The sequence below is a fragment of the Narcine bancroftii genome, chromosome 8, assembly GCF_036971445.1.
Source record: "Narcine bancroftii isolate sNarBan1 chromosome 8, sNarBan1.hap1, whole genome shotgun sequence".
NCBI lineage: Eukaryota > Metazoa > Chordata > Chondrichthyes > Torpediniformes > Narcinidae > Narcine > Narcine bancroftii.
Window position 1 is genome coordinate 139,585,910 of NC_091476.1, and position 18,120 is coordinate 139,604,029.

The 18,120-nt window shown below is 42.5% G+C and overlaps 1 protein-coding gene across 2 annotated transcripts in view; it reads right to left on the bottom strand.

The window, feature by feature from the left end:
- Positions 1-18,120, bottom strand: part of LOC138741250 (ATP-binding cassette sub-family G member 4-like) — a 125,789-nt gene that overhangs the window by 20,347 nt on the left and 87,322 nt on the right. The window contains exons 1-6 of one of the 2 annotated variants that reach the window (XM_069895027.1): positions 17,015-17,193; positions 15,298-15,348; positions 13,684-13,829; positions 12,957-13,080; positions 2,951-3,065; positions 1,123-1,265 (exon numbers count right to left, since the gene is read on the bottom strand). In XM_069895027.1, coding sequence (XP_069751128.1) covers positions 1,123-1,265; positions 2,951-3,065; positions 12,957-13,080; positions 13,684-13,829; positions 15,298-15,348; positions 17,015-17,191 — 756 coding nt within the window. In that variant the 5' untranslated portion in view covers positions 17,192-17,193. Of the gene's footprint in view, positions 1-1,122; positions 1,266-2,950; positions 3,066-12,956; positions 13,081-13,683; positions 13,830-15,297; positions 15,349-17,014; positions 17,194-18,120 lie in introns of those variants that run through there. The other variant, XM_069895029.1, reaches the window with a different exon arrangement.

Genomic DNA, 18,120 nt, shown 5'->3' on the forward strand with positions numbered 1-18,120 from the left:
ATGAGTCATTATTATTGTCTGGTAAATTCATCTTTTCTATGTGCCCGACGTTTATTATTACTATTTACTTGTCCAAAGTTCCATTCTAATATTTCTTCAAAATGTGACAGATGTCAGACTGAAGAAGGTTCATTGTTTCATGTTTTCGTCATGTGTTGGGGAAGTATTTTTCGCACCTTGTCTTTAGCTCTTAATATTAATTTGATTCCTAATCCTTTTCTTACCCTGTTTTAACGAGTAAACCAACTGACTTGAATTTGACTAAAATCCCATGTCGTACCTTTGCTCCCCTTATCGCTAGAAGATGGAAGGAGGCTGTCTCTCCTACTCATATTCAATGGCGACCAGATGTGATGACGTGCCTAACTCTAGAAAAAAATTAGATGTTCTACTACTAAAATGAATTTTAACTTTGTAAATTTATGAGATCCCTTCTTAATTATTTTCATGATTTATAAAATTATTTAGATCCCTCTTACAATATTGTAACATATGTGTTCCACCAAAAACTTCACAAGGGAGGGGTTAGATTATTAGCATAATTTTTACATCTTATGTCTTTTTCAATGTATCATAGGTTATTTGTAGCCATATCTAATAGTATATCTACTTTGTTGGATACTTATTTTTATTATTACCTATGTACGATTTACTTATAAAACTCAATAAAATTATTGAAAAAGGAATGTAAAGTTGAAGTTACAATCAGATCAACCATAATCTTGCTCCTAATTTTCATTGTTATTGGTTGATGGAAGCCTTCCTGATGTGCTTCCAACATTTCAAAAGTATCTGCACCTTAAAAACATATGGTATACTCTGAGATGCCAAAATGCATGAATATTTTTTTTTTAATTCTATTCAGTTTTCTGATACAATAGGATATTTTTTTTAAAACCTTTTAGGCACATGGATATAAGGGTTATGGACTGTGAGGGAGGGAAGTTTAAGAATGATCATGGAGTAGGTTTATATGGGTCAACACAACATTATGGCCAGAAGGGCCTATGCTCCGATTTTACTCAAACAAAGGAGGCAGAGTGGTGTTATTTTTTTGCCATGAAAAGTTTCTCCAGACGATTACAGCATGGTGTCCCACTCTGATTCTGGTCCAGAAATTACCGTGAGGCTCTGGCTCTTCCACCCTGATGGATTGCTGCCATTCGTGGAGCTCTTCTTCTCCGCCATGGTGCACATACCATCCTGAACAGCCTTGAAGAGCAGAGGGTTCAAATCGCCATATTCACCTGAAGCCACCTCAATGACTGGGCAAGGAAACAAAATTCAGAGTCACACTCAGAAGGAAGAGCCCAGCTTTGAAAACCCTGCGTCAGTGAGGATCAGGTTTTAGATTCTGGAATCATTTTCCCCAACACAAAATAAAGAGGTAAAGTTTGGCTCTACTGTTTGTAACTCAACACCTTCAGGAAACAGCCCATCTGTGGGTGAGTCTCCAATGCCTTGACTCAAGAGAATGAGTGCTGAAGAATAGGCATGTGGACTAGACAGTAGTCTCAGCAAAGGCAGTGGAATCTATCCAGACAATCTAGAGAACTTCTTCCAATCTAGAGAACTACACTTGGGGTTCACCGTGTAGCCCCCTCTGCAATGGTGAAACCCATCGGAGATTGGGTGACCACCCCCATGAAACCAGACCGAGATGACATCATCCTTGATCCCGAGGGACTACCCTAAAAGAGGAACAAGACTTAGTGCAGAAAGTCTCCCCTCTCCAACCTAGAACTAGTCACAGGATAATACCATCAAACCAAAAAAAATAAACTATCACTAAAGTAACACATACCAAAACAGATGAAACAGCAAAAAAAAGAGGCAGTTTTATAATAATATTATAGTTATAATTATAATTCAAGCAGCCAAACCGTATTGAACCAGCATTAGCCAAGCAGGATAATCGGATTATTTGCAATGCAGTGGTCCCAACACAGATTGAGGTTATACTTTTGTTTTCTCTTTCATTTCCCATTTGACCTCCTCAGATTACACCACCCAGCGATACAAAGGAGAAAACTTCTACAATTAAAATGAAGAGATTTTTTTTTTTTCTGTTGTAATGTGTGTGAATTTGGATCGAAATCTTCCACAGTTCCCATTGCTTCTCCTTTTCTGAAGATAGAAACTTAGAGTTGTCTGTTGCAAGTGGTCATACCTGGAGTCATGGTTCGAGACAAGACTCTGATTAGTTGTGAGCTGAGATGTTGACGTGTCAGAGTTATGCAGCTCAGAAGCAGGCCATACAGCCCAACAGAACAACAAACACTCATTTACACTAATCCCATTTTATTCTCCCTGCATTCCCATCACCTCTTCCCAGATTCTGTACACATCAGTGGCAATTAACAGCAGTCAATTAACCCACCAGCCAGCTTGTCCTTAAGAAAAATGGATAGCATAGCATTTAGCAAAATGTTGTTACAGCACCAGTGACCCAAGTTTGAATCTGGCGCTGTCTGTAAGGAGATTATATGTTACTCCCATGTCTGCATGGGTTTCCTCCAACCCTTTAAAATGTACAGGGGTTGTAGGTTAATTGGAGTATTTGGGGCTTGTGGGCCAGAAGTGCCTGTTACAGTGCTATACGTCTAACTTTATTAATTTAAGAAACTGCAGTACTCAAGGTAATTCCATGCAGAAATAGGGAGAAAGTGAAAACTCCCCACAGCCGTAAGAAGTTCTCTTTCAACCCGATTTAGTCCTGATCAAATCTGATGTCCAACACATGTCGACATATCTGGGAGCAGGAGCAGGAGGTGGGGTAGCCTTTGCAGTTTTACTATTTTACATGACACACTGAAGGCAATATCTGAACCAGCATCCAACCGAAAGCATACAACTCATTATGGATGGGAAGTGACCTGGGGGACCTGTGATCTGACCCACCAGTGCTTCAGTTGAAATCCTTAAATGGAATAGTGCTTTTCTTACGTACTGAAGTCCGCAGGGTTGTGATATGTTGGACAATGTAGCCCCAGTCCTTTCAGGAAGGGGATAAGGTTGGGAACAATCCCCTTGTAGATGCACTGTCCTTGGCTCACAATGAAGAGCTGTGGGAGAAGGAGACTCAAATTAAACCACATACAGTTTACTACTCATCTGGTTTAAACGCAACTGCTTTGTGAAAAGAGGCAAAATAACAATGTAATTACTATAAATCATGGGTGTTCCCCTCAGTGATGTGACCATGTTGATGGAGTTACAGGTTCTGTATTGGATGGGGAGTAATTTTATTTAATCTTCAAACTAAAGTTCAGAGATGCAAATTCAATGCCATTGTGAAAGCAGGTAAGACAAACTGGAATAAAATGCTGATGAAAGCCATGGTTAAAGTGAAATGACTTGATTATTGTGAAAACTTTTTCCAGTACACATTGCCATTCAGCAAAGAAAATCTGCCAGACCATACATTCAGAGTTAAATGCAACTCCAGACCCACCAATGCTTTCCACAGTAATATGGGCTGGACATAAACTTCTGCATGTAAAAGATTGAAAAACCAAGGCTCTAAATAGAACCATAGAACACTAAAGCACATAAACAGATCCTTTGGCCCTTCTAGTCTGTGTCAAACTCTTATTCAGCCTTGTTCCACTGTCCTGCACCTAGATCATATCCTCCCATCCATCTACCTGTCCAAATATTCTTTGAGGGTGTTGACTTCAGTAAACTGAGAGCACTATTGATACCATTTCAATCTTCTAACCCTAAAAACATACCTGCTTTAGCTTTGTTGATTCTCTTCCTTCCTCTGACTAACAAGAGCTGTGGATTGAAATCCCAGTACCGAACTGAGCTCAACACTCAGCTGCCCACTGCAGTACTGGTGGTGTGTGAGAATACTGATGGACCCCATCTTTCAGTGACCTTGTAATTTCTGCCTAAGCTTTTCTGCTTTGTTGGATGACCAGATAATTCTTGACAAAGATAGAAACTGTGGAATTTTATTGTTGCTTTGGCCAACTGCCTTCCATGAGCACATTTTGGTCAAATACTTCCCCAAACTTGGTTGACTCCATTCTCCCAATTCCCAACTACCTCCTTCCCGTATCCCTTCTCAGCTTTATTCTCTTCTGCCTGCTCACCCATATCCACCTATGATCTCTTGCCTGTTGGCCTGTGCTTCAACCCCCTGGCTCTTCTTTCTTCCTTTCCCCACCTATTCATTCAAGCACCAGCCTAGTTTTCCCTCATACCTTGACAAAAGTTTCAGGCCCAAAATGTTGATATATATATTCGTCGTCTCCTATGGAGGCTACAAGTCCTGCTGAGTTTCTCCAGCACTTTTGTATATTAAATGACAATCATGGCATCGACAGGCTTTCCTGTTCTAACTCCAAAAGCTGCAGCACTTGAATGCTTTCTCTTCAAATTTCAGAGCACTGACTAGCAAAGCTACAAAAAGGTGCTGAGTCGCATCAACTGTCAGTGTTTCCCTCGGTCCAGTGGTCTACATGATACCACCCAGAGTCATCAGAGGTATGAACCGGGATCACTACTCTTGTTGTTTAAGTGCTGGAAGAATCTCTAACCCTGGAGCTTGGTTTGAAGACAAGGAGTATTGTTACATAGCATAATTCCGTCTGTTTTTTTTTAATTTATTGTACAGTACAGCTTTCTTTAAAACTATATTGTATGGATCGCGTGCTGGCAAATAGAATTAGTTGGATCAGGATTGAAGGACTTGTTCCAGTGCTGCACTCTGACTTGATAAGAAAATAATTTTAAGACAAGGTGAAGACTGCCTTACTATTGGTCAGCAGTTCATGAGTTGTAATTCCAGAATACCACAGAAGGTGGCAGTCAACATCAGCATTCAGGTTGGAACCTCAGCAATCAGTAAAGAACAAACTGCTGAAGGAATTCAACAGGTCCAGAAGAGGGAAAGGAACCCTTCATCAGGACCCATTTTTCATCATAGCTACTTCGCACCCAACTGAGTTTTTTTTTAATCCAGATTCCAGCATCTGCAGTCTCTTGCATCTCCTTTTTTGTTACTTGTTGGATTTTGAATTTTAAATGTAAATGTATAGTAACAGGTCCTTCTGGCCCACGAACCCATTCCGCCCAATTACAACTAATCAATCTATAACCTCAGTATAGGAAACCCACGTAGACATGGGGAGAAACTCTAGAGACAGTGCTGGATTCGAAACAAAGTCGCTGGTGCTGTTACAGCGCTGCGCTAACCATTACGCTGACCATGGTTTTGGGATGGGATGAAACACTTTGGAATGGAATGCTTGGATTTGAACCAGCAGACCTGTCAACAAGCTGAGGATCAGAGATCATAAACCCATTTCCAAGTTCCCAGTGCATTAAGTTTTCTTTGCTTCCTGTTCCTCTCTTTACCCCAGTTCCTGAATCCTGAAATATTTAATTTCTGACATCAGGCATTTTCCACAACCATTTTCCCAGACTATATTTTATAACTGGGCAAAGCAGTGACAAATAGCGCAAATTTGGGAGGGAAATGTCACAGTAGCAGTTCACGCAACATATTACAGTGCCAGCTGCCAGAGTTTGAATCCAGCACTACTGAAAGGAGTTTGTACATTCTCCCCATGACCATGTGGTGCTCTCGTTTCTTTCCATGTTCTACGGGGTTAGTAGATTTATTGGTCACATGGGTGTATCTGGATGGCATTGACTCATGGGGCAGAAGGGCCTGTTAAAATGCTGTATCTCTAAATATAAAGTTAAATAAAACTAAATTTTAAAAATCTGTCACAGTCTTGGACTATGATGCCCTCAGTCCGGCATCCTCGTGTGGTTTTTGACTCCTGTGGCAGAGTGCAACTTCAGTGGCAAATCTACAGGGGAATCCACACCATCACCAGTACGCGTATGGCCAGATGCAGGAACTGTGCCTTGATTGGAGAGGAATGACTAGGAGGGTGCAAGGTGAGGAATAGATAAGTACAAGAAGTGCATTAAATCTTTTCAATTCTTTTTGCGTTCCTTAAAATTTTAATGCTTTTTAACATTTTTAACAAACTTTACATTTTTTATTGTTTTATTTAGAATATTTTTAGGCTATTTTGTATGGCAGGGATGGTTTTAAAACCAGCTCAGGTTGGGTGTGACTTGGTCAGTTGTCAAAAACTTCTTTTCAGCTAATTGGTGGGTACAGCTTTTTCTCACTCACTTCCCCTCCACCTAGCCCACAACTCTTGGCACACACACATACTCAGACACAAAGAGACATCCATGTGCATGCACACATGCACACCCATAAATCCACAAACACCAGCACATACTGAAACACATACACCCCCACACACATGCAGTCATACACACAGATACACCCACACAAATATCCACACATGCAGACACATATATAACCACAAATGCACACAACATGCGCATGCACACAACATGACTGTTTTCAATCACACGAAGCCTTGATATGAAGGATTAGCCTGTTAATTTGCAGGAAGCGTTCAATGAGTTTGTGTGGAAATTCTCGATGAATTAAAAACTGCAGCCCACAAAACTGGATGTTTGTTTGGACAAAAAACCCAATCAACTTTGAAGTTCCAAAAATTCAGATTGATTACTGACCTAGTTAGCTGGTGGTGCTGAACGGCTGTCAGGAATTAGTGACAAGTGAGAATTCCCTCCTTATCTCTACTCCCCCAAGCAGGGATGACATGGGTCGTTTAAGGTGAAGGGGTGGGGGAGGGGAGATTAAAGGAGTTGTGCAGGGCAAAGTGGTGGGTGAATGGAATGGCCTGACGACAGTAGTGGTGGATATGACAGCAGCGTTTTAGAGGTTTCTGGATAATCATGAATATACAAGTTGCAGAGATTTGGTGTAGTTTAGCCTTGTGTTCGACATGGACGTGATAGCCATGCTGTACTGTTTGTACTGCATCTCTTAAGAAAGATGATCAAATAGAAACATCATTTTTTTCTTCTGAATCATCTATTAGATTTCCTGATGACATCACCTCCAGGTCAACCTCTTCACTAGACGTGCACACATCTTGTCTCTATTCAATTAAAACGCCTCACATTTTTGAAGACAGAACATTGAACTTTACTGAACAGTCAGACCCTTTGGTCCAAAATGTTGTTCTGACTTACGTAAACCTAATCCACAACAATCTAACCCTTCCCTCCTTCACAGCCATAATCCTCTATTTTTCGTACATCTATGTGCCTGTCCACTACCACCCCTGGCAATGCATTCCAGGAACCTACCACTCTCGGTGTAAAAAACTGATCTCTGATGTACCTCCCACCTTAAGCAGAGGTCCCCTGGCAATTGCAATTGTCACCCCAGGAAAAAGGCTGCCCACCCTGTCTAAATTTTATACACATTTTTTAAAATCACATCTCATCCAACAAGAAAACCCTAGCCTAGCTAACCTTGCAATGAAGATCTCGAAAGAAAATCTGTTCCTTTCTTTCTGATGGTGAGTGCGTAAGATTTTTGGTGTTGGCATTGGGTAAGTACGGAGCTGACCTAGATCAGGCTGCTACCTTGTAGCTCCAGTGAACTGGTTAGGATCCTGACCCTTGCTGCTGTCTGTGAGGAGTTTCCACCTGGTGCTCTGGTTTCCCCTTACATCCCAAAGATCTGCTTCAGTTGTCATAGAATACAGGTGGAGAAGGCCATTGGGTCCTCTGAGCCTGGCCCACCAGGCTGATCATGCAACCTCAGCACCTGCTTTCCCTCCATACCCCTTGATCATTTAGTCATAAGGGCCACGTCCAATTCCCTATCTATAAACTGGCCTCAAAATTTTCTGTGGCAGGGAGTTCCACAAGTTCACAGCTCTGAGTGAAGAATTTTCTCCTCATCTTGGTCCCAAATGGCTTCACCCTTCTCCTTAGTTTGTGATACTTTTTTTAAAAAAATGTAGACATACAGCAGTGTCAGGCCATTTCGGCCCACAAGTCCGTGCCGCCCAATTTTACACCCAACTAACCTACACCCCCCACAATGTTTTGAACGGTGGGAGGAGACCGGAGCCCCCAAGGAAAACCCACGCAGACACGTGGAGAACATACAAACTCCTTAGAGACAGTGCGGGATTCGAACCCTGATCGCAATCACTTGTGCTGTGAAGGCATTGTGCTAACCGTTACGCTAACCATGCCGCCCTTTGTTCTGGCATTCCCAAATATCCGGAACATTCTCCCTCGTTAACTGATCATTCTAAATGGGCTGCAATGATTGGAGAATTGGAAAGATTTGATAGGCAAGTGAGAGAGAATAGTGCACATAGAAATGAGTGGAGGAATGAGATTGTTAAGATTGCTGTAAGAGCTAGTATCGACTTGATGCATCAAATGGCCTCACCTACATCTTGAACAAAGATAGAAAGTATAAACTTTCTCAACACCCTCACCCAGTGCTCCTTATCCTTTGATAATATTGCAACTAGAACTGTATGATGCTCTGGGGAAGGAACAAGAATTGGTGGAAAATTCTCAAGCGTGCCCACTTCACCTACTGACATACTATGACCAAGTTTAAAGAGTGAATCAACACCAATTGATATTTAGGGTGAGAAACCCCAAGGGCTTTAGAAACCACAGGTCAAAAGCTTGCTCACTGCACACTTATTTCCCAGAAATGATCTGTGACCAAATCTTCGGGTGATTTACCACCACTCTCAGACTCTGAGCTGGAAGTATATGGGGGGGAGGGAATCTGTGGCCACTTTGCATGATAGTCATTGTCAAATACTTTTACCCTGGAACTTCTGATCTTGCCTGAATGGGCACAAACTACCTCAAGAGCTGGCATAAACTCAATGGGGTGAATGCTCACCATTCAAAACGTACCGGAAGTGTAAGTTATTGGGTGTAAATTGGGCAGCACTGACTTGTGGGCCGAAATGGCCTGTTACCGTGCTGTATGTCTAAATTTAAAATTACAATTTAAAATAGATAATTGATGTAAGGCTTGAGCCTTTATCAAGCTATGAGCAAAATGTGGGCAGGCGCCCAAATAAAATAGTGGGAGGGGGGGAGAGGAGGAACACAGAGAGGAGAACAAGTCCACAGGCAAGAAGTCATAGGTGGATAAAGGAGTGAGGACACATCAGCAAACAGGGAAAGGAGCAGAGATCTCTGTGAATGGACAGGGAAGGAGGCAGAGGGATGGGGAAGAGAGGGAGAATGGGCAGTGGTCTAGCAGAAACCAGAGAAGTCGATGTTGGAGAGTGCCCAGATGGAATGTTAGGTGTTGCTCCTCTACACTATACTACTGGTCCTGGTTTAGCAGTGCATGAGACCCTGTCATTGTGGTGCGCTAAGGTAGCAGCCAGCAAGCACAAAACTCTAAAGACTAAACAACACTTTATTCAGGTAAAAGTTTGAACACCAGTTTAAGCTACGGTGGCTCCCGTGTGACTGGCTCAGGTGGGGCCGGGTCAGGTCGATATTCTGGTCGGCTGATTGACAGCCATCCAGGTGGAGTCAGCCCCCTAGGGGGTCTATTCAGGTCGGCTGATTGACAGCCAGCCAAGTGGTCTTCCTGCAGATACAGAGATCGCCGCCTGCAGTAGGCTGGTGGTCATATCACCACAGTCATTTGATGTGGGTAGACTTCATCCACACAAAAAATTAAGTTGGTTGTAGATCTTTGGCTCCTATAGACGCTGGAGGACCGGAGTTTCTCTAGCACTTTCATGTATTTACTACAATCATTTCACACACTTATTTTATTACTTGTTTATTTGTTTAATTCACTTTTTGCTCAAGTGTTTATTGATTCTCATAATTAGTTCACCAGGCCTCCCTTATCAGACTTATTTGTGGGGTATGAGGTTCGATATAGTAGTGGGTACTCATTGCCCCTGAAGATTTTTAAATCTTTGCAGTCATTTCACAAGACAGAGAGTTACACCTATAACAAACCAGGAGGGAATTCCTTCCCTAAGGGAGGCCACTGAATCTTAAATTTAAATTTAGACATTTCAAATCTGTTGCGTTTTACAGATCAGCTGCTGCACCTTGATTCCAGATTTTTAAAACTGATTTCAAATTCGTGTGTTGCCTCAGTGCAACAGTTATTTGGAAATCTGGTACAATAAAATCTCTGTTGTCTAGAATTCAAGCAACCAGCAAATAAATTGCAGAAAATAAAGAGGTAAAAAATACACAAGTTTAAAATTGGCACATCTCTCCGTTAGTTCAACAGCCACGCAACTCATAGTCTCAAGCAACTAGAAGATTCATTATTCCAGCATTACCAATCCCCATAGATGCTGGATACTAGGTATTTTACTGTAATAGGATCACTTTAGTACCCTTCATTTTATAAATGCAAAGAAATATGTCTGAATCCTAGTTAAAACACAAAACGTGGCTTCCCCTCCACCACTATTAACTCGTCCCTCACCCACATCTCCTCCATTCCCCACTCATCTGCCCTAGCCACCCCTACCCCTAGAAACTAACACAGAATCCCCTCATCCTCACCTACCACCCCACCATCCTCCACATCCAACACATTATCTGCTGGAATTTCTGGCACTTACTACAAGACTCCACCACCAGACACATTTTTCCTTTTCCTCCCCTCTCAGCCTTCCATAGGGACCACTCCCTCCATGACTCCCTTGTGCACATTTCCCTCCCTATCCATCACACTACAAGACTCCACCACCAGACACATTTTTCCTTTTCCTCCCCTCTCAGCCTTCCATAGGGACCACTCCCTCCATGACTCCCTTGTGCACATTTCCCTCCCTATCCATCACCCCACCGGCACTTTCCACTGTGGTCATAGGAGGTGTAATACCTGCACCCACACCTCCTCCCTCACCACGGTCCGAGGTTCCAAACAGACTTTTCAGTTGAAGCAACACTTTTCCTGTACCTCCAAAGAACTCACTTACTGCATCCAGTGCACCCTCTGTGGCCTTTTCTATATCAGAAAGACCAGTCGCAGATTAGGAGATCACTTTGCCCAGCAACTCCTCTCTGTTCACAACAAAAGCGACCTCCCCGTAGCCAACCATTTCAATTCTGAGTTACACTCTCAAACTCACATGTCTGTGCATGACTTTTCACACGACCCCACCCTGACCACTCGCAGACTGGAGGAACACCACCTCATTTTTCGTCTGGGCACTCTCCAACCCCAGGGCATGAACACTGAGTTCACTGCATCCAACTAATCATCTTGCCTTCCCACCCCCCCCCCACCTATCATTTCCCACCCCCACCACCCCCCTTTTGTTCTGACATCTCTCATGTACCCCCACACCTTGATGAAGGGCTCAAGCCTGAAACGTTGGTGATGTATCTTCATCTTTGCTACATAAAGCCACTGGTTTGACCTGCTGAGTTTCTCTAGCATTTATGTGTTTTATGTCTGAATCTTGCTCTGTCAATAGCTTATTGGAGGACCCTTATAATAGCTGATGCTAGTTTTGAAGGCTGGTTCGTTAGGCATCAGCTGAACGCAGCCAGGCACACAGTGAGTAGGCACCATGCCTGCCTCTTGTTGGAGTGGCTGTGAACCACATAATTAGGATAACCTACTGAAAAGCATCAAGAAACAGGTAACAAAAAGAACAGCATGTACCCAAAATTGACAGTCGGCAATTATTGTCTAGATTTGCACATGAAACATGCCAAGTATTGTTCCAGCAAGTAAAGGACTGGGAACTGAGAAAATAAATTCTCAATCTATTTGCAGATGAAAACAGCAAGTGGCATTTACCAAAACCAGCACTAAATGCCGATTTACAAATACAGGCCTAAAATACTTTGAGATTACAACTTTATTCAGTGGTGGGGGGGTGGGGGGTATATTGAGGAAATAGAAGAGGCGGGTGCAATTGTCATGTTTAAAAGACATTTAGATGAAAGCTGTGTATATTTATTTATCAAATCTTTTTATATTTAATATCTATTTTTCTGTTTGGCATATTATGGTAATTCAATTTGAACTCAAGTTTTGGTGTATCCTACATATCTGTGTGGCTGCAGCAAGTGAGAATTTTGGTACACCTGCAAATTCTACTTCTGTATATGACAATAAATTTTCATCACCAAGTGCATGGTAAGGAAAGGGTTAGAGGGATAGGGCCAACCACATGCAAGTCGGCTGGCATGGAAAAGATGGGCTGAAAGTCTGTATCCATGCTGTAAAATGGAATGCCAAGCCCCACCACGAACCTATAAACTTCTTAGAGGCAGGGTCAGTTTGTCTGCTTGGCACAGACATGCTTTTATATATACACAGATTGAACAGGTTCTGATTCTTTAGAAGAAAATGAGGACGACTCATCAAAGATAAGGGCCCAATGGACTCGTTCATACGCACTGCAGATGTTTCCCCTTGTACAAGATACAAAAATTAAGCACCAGAAATATGTTATTTGCAAATTAATTCACAAGAAAGAGATGGGCCTGAAGAATCGTTTGGATGTATAAAATTATGAAGTATCTATAAAAGGGTCTTTTTTATTAGCAAGGCCATGGATATAAAATAATTAGTAAAAGGAATAGTCAGGGTGGGGGGGGGGGTGGCGATAAGAATATATTCCTTCTCCCAAAGAGTCTGAAACTCATTATCTGAATGGACGCCCCATCACAGTCACACTGTACTTGGACAAACACTTGGAGCTGTGACCTGTGCCACTACAGTCCAATGTTGAAAGGTGGGATTAAGCTCCTTGGGAGCAACACAGATATGATGGGCTGAATGCAGTTCTGTGTATTTCAGTAGATACTATACAAATTCAAGGGAAACCTCATTAGTTGAGGTACAACAATGCAAAGCTCAGTCACAGAGACAGGTCCAAGTGAATTTGACGCATTTTGAGAAAACTGTATAGGTTCAGAAGTGAGAAAGGATAAATGGAAAAAGTGTCAGGATTGGATAATGTAAAATCAGGTGCTGAAAACAGCAAAGTATTTCACAGACAAGAGTTTTCACCAGCACTCAAGGAATTAGAAATAAATCATACCTTGTCAAACATCTCGAAGAGCTTAGCACTAGGCTGATGGATGGTGCAGATGATGGTTCTCCCACCCTGAGCGAGTGACCTCATCAATGACACAACTTGGAAACAAGAGGCACTGTCCAGACCACTAAGAGGTGAAGGGCGTGAAAGGAGTGGGGGGGGAAGAGAGGGGGGGAGAGAGAGAGGGGGGGAGAGGGGGGGAGAGGGGAGAAGGGGAGAGAGGGGGGGAGAGGGGAGAAGGAGGGAGAGGGGCAGAGAGAAGGGGAGAGGAGGGAGAGGGGGAGAGAGAGGGGGAGGGAATGGGAGGGAGAGGGGAGAAGGAGGGGAGAGGGGGAGAGAGGGGCGGAGAGGGGGAGAGAGGAGGGGAGGGAATGGGAGGGAGGGGGAGAAGGGGAGAGATGGGGAGAGGGGAGGAGGGGACGGGGGGAGAGGGGGAAACAGGGAGGGCAAGAGATTATAAATATAATTGTACTTGTCCAGTGCTTATAATGTCAGTGGTCACATGTTCCTGGGATCTTCCCCTCCCACAGCCCTTGAAGAGGTTGGCAAATTGGTAGATCTCTCTATTCACTGCCCATTGGCCCGATCTCCTGCACACGACCCACCCTGGTGTGAATGTAGCTCGTGATACAGAATGAACAAAGAGATGAATCAGGCTACAAAACAACAACTGCATAATCCTACTCTCAAGGAGTGGACCCAACTCTTTAAGACATGCCCCTTTTCTTACCTGGTTGGCTCATCGAAGAACATAACAGGCGGGTTATTGACAAGCTCCAGAGCAATGGCCAGTCGCTTGCGTTGACCACCAGACAGACAGAGGGTCCGGGTGTTTGAACATTTTAGCAGTCCCAATGCTGTCAAAATCTCATTCACCTCAAAACAGAAAATCACTCGAAAGGGTTAGAACCATGTAAAAAACTATTTACAAACTTTCTCCCCATGATATCCATTCTGCACTTCAAAAGAGCCATTCATGGTCACATTCACTCGCCTTAGTAACTTCAGTTTCCTCATTTGGCTTTTGTCTGAATCATATCTGATTGCTGTCAAAAATGATGGACTGTAGTGGGCATGAGAAGATTCAACTGCTCTTTGTCTCTCCTGCATTGGATGGTTCTCTGAACACATCACCCTGGGGCAAGTCACTGAACTCCTCAACAGAAATATGTCAGAACTCTTGGCAGAACATTCTGGTGGACGCTGATTGTTCCACATGGTCAGACTCGCTTAGTCCTGGTATTGTCCTGGTGAATCTCTTCCACTCTCTGTCCAGGCCTTGATATTCCCTTCGACAATGGTGCCTATAGCGGAACACAGAGCAGCAGCCGAGAAGGTGACCACTCCTCCCATAGAACATCAACCATTCCATATCCTCCTCCCGATAGTTTTCTCAGCCTGTCCCTTCATTTCTGAGTGTTGTGAGCCCAAATCCCCAGGCGACTAGCTTCCTGCATAACCAGCTTGTACCATTCGATTAAATAGAGGTAAGCAAAAAGTCAGCCAGATGTTGGGGAACGAGTGCAGTACACAAAAGTGCTGGAGAAACTCAGAAGGTCACAGCACATTTTCCCCCTCTGTGCACTCATCCTTCCCACCAATTGGACCCACCCCAGTACTTAACTCTGTGACTGCCACAAGTGCTACACTTGTGCCCACACCTCTTCTCTCTCCACTATTCACACTTCATGTGTGAATCTCTGTGGGTTTTTTACTGCATTTGGTGCTCCCACTGTGGCCTCCTCTACACCAGGGAGACTGGATGCTGACTGAGAGATCATTTTGTGAAGCAACTTCACTCTGATGACTGTTAAATTAGAGTACACCTGCTCACGGAGATGAATGCACTAGTTAACAGCCTATAATCCCTGAGACAGAAGGTCCGGTAGTTTTATTGGGGGGGGTGTTAATTGGAAAACAAGTGCATACATGGTCATGATATCCTTCCTGAGGTTTATTCTCCAGAACTGTCACTTGAGATGATTTCACAAAACGTGCTTCTCCTATGAAAAGCTTTTTCATTTGTATACCCACCAACGATATTTTCTTGAAGAAGAGCTCAGGCCCGAATTATTAGTTATATAACTTTACCCGTATGGGCGCTGCAAGATTTGCTGAGTTCCTTCAGCATCTCTGTTTTCACGTTATATTTTTTAATATACGTCAGCCAGGTCTGGAAAATTGCCGAAAATTTGGAGACAAGCATGATCTATATTTACCAAATAAAGATATATTTGTGCTTGCAGTTTTAATCCACTATTGTTCACCATCGTTCCATTTCATCGAACAAACTAAGTAGTTGTCAAATTCACTTCAAACCATGATCAAAAAATCTCTGACTCACCAATTCCTTTTTAACTTCCAATTTCTCCTTCAGCTTTAGGTGGGCTGAAACCTTCAAATAAAATAATTAATGGTCAGAAAAAATGGAAGAGCATACACCAAGAATCAAGCTGATGATTGTCAAATTAGAGTATACCTGCTCACGGAGATGAATGCACTAGTTAGCAGTCTATAATCCCCAAGACAGAAGATCCTGTAGTTTTATTAGGGGGGTATTAATTGGAAGACAAGTGCATTCACAAATATTCCTCTGTCTGTTGTTAAGAGGAAATTCACTTTGCACAATTATCCTTACTAAATTCATGTTCAAATTTATTGTCACACATACCAAGGGACTGTGAGAAAGTTTGTTCTGTGAGCTGTCCACCTGGACATTGCGGTGCCACGGATCGTGTAGCAGTTACCGAAATGCTGTAACAGCCCCAGCAATCCAGCTTTGAATTCCCGGTTGTGTGTGAGGAGTTTGTACATTCTCCCCATGCCCACGTGGGGAGTAAAGTTGGAAAACCAGAGCATTTTTTAAATGGTATGAAAATAAAAGATGTTCAAAAGGACATGGATAACTTTGTGCGTCTATCAGTGAAAGTTAACAAGCAGGTTCAGCAATTAACTGGGAAACCAAATGATACATTGGTCTTTATTGCAGGAGGGTTTAAGAGTGAGAGAAGAGACAGCTTCCGCTAACTGTATTCAGGGTGAATGAGATTGGATCTGCCACATTGTACACGTCTTGTACCGCAACGTAAGGAAGGATCTAAAGGTTTATCCTATCTACAAAACAAGTCAATCATTCAGAATTGAGAGAAAAAAAGTTTCTTGATCCAGAAGGTGAATCTATCGGATTCGCTATCCTACAGGGCCGTGAGACTGAGTTTATTCAAGACAATGTTGTTTCAGTTTTTAAACTCTGGGAAGAGGGTACATGGGGTCGGTGCATAAAGTGGCTCAAAGGTAAAATATCCCCACTTGCCCACAAATAATCCTACGTGCTCATCCCTGGTAATATTCCAGTAAATCTCGATACCCTCAAAATAATTCTTTAAATATAATAGTCAGATTCGAACACATTTCTGCACACTGATTCTTGATGCGTGAATGGCCTATTTGTGTTTCTAAGCTTATGTTCTTGTATTCCTGGCATCAGAGTTTGACCCAGTTAAAGTTTCATGGCCATTATCGTAAAATCAATATGCTTACTGATGGACCTGTGTCTTTTTACATCCAGTGCTCATTTTTTTTAAATTAAACCTCCATTTACAACAAAGTACCTTGTGAGATCAATAAAATTTGACTAATGATAGATCTACTTCTTCCAGAGAATAATAAGTTGAGACATTCTTCACTGGAACTCGTATATGGGTGTCAATGGATCAATATTTCTAGGCTCCCAACTGCCTGAGGAATTTTTGGCTGTCATCTGTATTCTGCTACAGATTAGTTTAATGAGTTCATTAGATTAGTTAACAACATTATTATAATTAGTCTCAGGCACTAAACTACCTGAACTAGTCCTATTTGCCTGCATTTGACTCCCTTGAAATCTTTCCTATCCATTTATCTGTCTAAATGTTTTAAAAATTATAATTGTACCTGCCTCTACCATTTCTTCTGACAGCTCGTGCTGTCTACTCACCACCCTCTGTGCGAGAAACACGATCATAAAGACACTTTTAAAGCTTTCCTTAGTTTTAACCAGGAAAAAGACGACGACAATTTACCTTTTCTATGCTCTTCATGGTTTTATCTACCTCTATAAGGTGATCCTTAAGTTTATTATAGTCCAAGGGGAAAAGAAGCAGCCAACCTGCCCTTTCCTTTATCTTGTGTCTTCCAATCGTAGCAGTTGGGGAAGGTAGACAATATGGATTCTGGTTTTTGTGCCTTGCTCTTCTCATTTGATATGAATTACTTTTAAAATGCTGCAACTCTTCCAATGAAGACTGTAGCAGTCAATCTGAGCCTGCAGTGTATTTTGGTTTTCTGTGAGAAACATACTTGATCAATTGTAGTTCAGGTAAATGAACAAGATAACAACCTCACTCTGACATCATAGAGAGGTAGAGACCACACCCCTGTCCTCATAAATGGCATTAAAATGGAGAGAGAATTTGGTTTCAAGTTCTTGGAAGAAAACATTTCCTGTGACGTGACCTGGAGCAACCATATTGACAGTACTGTCAAAAAAAGTGTGCCAATGCGTCTACTTTTCCAGAAGGCTAAGGAAGTTTGGCACATCCCCCATGTCCCTCCACTATCAAAACATCAAAAGTATCCTAGCTTAGTACATCACAGCATGGGATGGGAAGAAGCTGCAGAAGGTGGTGAACGCAGCTCAGAGCATCATGCAAATATCATTCCCTCCATCAACTTCACCTTCACCTCCCACTGCCTGGGGAAGGCAGCCAGCATACTGATTCAACTCAGGACACACTTTCTTCTCCCATCAGGAGAAAAGTGTGAAGTCACGCAACAACAGGCTTAAAAACAGTTTCTTCCCCAAAGCCATTAGACTCATAAATGAACCCTACAAAAGTACTCTCATCCTGCCCTCACAATTGAGCATTTATGCTACACTCAGCATACCCTAGTTGTGCTCTTGGTCTGTGCATATGTTAGAATTGATTTGCTGGACTGCTCACAGAAGAATCCTTCTCACTGTACCAGGTGTAGTACAGCACAGTAGCCAGAAATGAACAGGGTTCCCAGCTGAGGAAAGTTTTACAGAAGTGAATTTCATGGCTGACCATCAAGATTCGGAAAATCTCAAGATTACATCACCAAAATGTTCCCAACATCCACCACACAGATTGATGTTTAAAAATAA